This window comes from Mandrillus leucophaeus, unplaced genomic scaffold (genome assembly GCF_000951045.1).
Source record: "Mandrillus leucophaeus isolate KB7577 unplaced genomic scaffold, Mleu.le_1.0 Scaffold4, whole genome shotgun sequence".
Lineage (NCBI taxonomy): Eukaryota > Metazoa > Chordata > Mammalia > Primates > Cercopithecidae > Mandrillus > Mandrillus leucophaeus.
This window is the reverse complement of record NW_012104253.1, coordinates 12,109,538-12,110,628: the sequence shown is the minus strand read 5'-3', so window position 1 is coordinate 12,110,628 and position 1,091 is coordinate 12,109,538. Positions and strand designations below refer to the sequence as shown.

The following is a 1,091-nucleotide window of genomic DNA, read 5'->3' as shown; positions in this document are numbered from 1 at the left end:
AGGGAGAAACAGGCCTGTAGGCCAGTTTGCCAACCTTTCTCTAGAAGGATCGAAGCACCACATGCTACTGACCAGGAGGCTTTTCAGCTGCCTTCCAATTCTACATCTGCAGAAACTCAGCACTTCTCCTCCACGGGCCACACCCGACCTCAACTGTCTTGGGAAGAGGTCAGAACAGACCCAGAAGGCAGAAGATGTGTGTGGCTGGTGTGAGGGGCAGAGGCGAGGGTGGGGATTGGCAGGGACAGCAGAAGTGTGAAGAGAAGTAACCGTTTTTCAAACTAGAAGTGAGAGCTGTCATCTGTCATCTATGGCTCTGGTAAACTCTCCTACCACTGGGACGAGAGGAGTGTTCTGGGGCCAAGATTTAAAATCAGTGAATTTGGACAACCTTCGTCCTCTCTGAAATGAGCCCACTGTTTCTCAGCCTGGATGGAACCTTCTATAAAGTTGTCCATCCAGTGTGACTGCCGGGGGACAATATGAATTCAGCTTCCGGATTCCAGACATGGGGAGAGCCCCGCCGGCTCACCGTGGGGGAGTGCCAGTTGAAGCAGTGGGTCCGGAAGTGCAGCAGGGCCTCTGGGTAGCAGCTGTGCCCTGTGAGCGGGGCTCTCTCGGACAGGAGCTGCTCCACCTCAGCCTCGGACGCTGCCAGCAAGGAGACGATCTTGCGCACTGACTTCTCAATGAGGTGCCTGGCCTGGGGAGAAACGCGGCCTGTCAGAATGTGCCTCCCTGAACGCGGTCTCTCGGGGACCCAGGAACAGTGAGAAGTGCATTTCTCCACACAGCCCTCAGCCTCCCGCAGGTTCGAGGAAATAATAATCAATGCATTCCGAGAAAGGCCAAAGATGTCTGTGCCCACTTCTGCGATGGCCAGAAAGACCTGCCTCTTGGGGATCTTCCAGCATGATGCAAACATTTGTATCAAAAAACAACCACTGCGGCCGGGCGCGGTGGCTCACGCCTGTAATCCCAGCACTTTGGGAAGCCGAGGTGGGCGGATCACAAGGTCAGGAGATCGAGACCATCCTGGCTAACATGGTGAAACCCCATCTCTACTAAAAATACAAAAAATTAGCCGGGCG

The 1,091-nt window shown here is 54.6% G+C and overlaps 1 protein-coding gene across 2 annotated transcripts in view; it reads right to left on the bottom strand.

Moving 5' to 3' along the window:
• Positions 1-292: 292 nt before the first annotated feature.
• The window catches only part of LGMN (legumain), a 55,512-nt gene continuing 54,713 nt past the window's right edge, over positions 293-1,091 (bottom strand). For both annotated transcript variants that reach the window (XM_011991754.1, XM_011991757.1), the window contains one exon: positions 293-703. In XM_011991754.1, the coding sequence (XP_011847144.1) occupies positions 443-703 (261 nt within the window). In that variant the 3' untranslated portion in view covers positions 293-442. The remainder of the gene's footprint in view (positions 704-1,091) is intronic.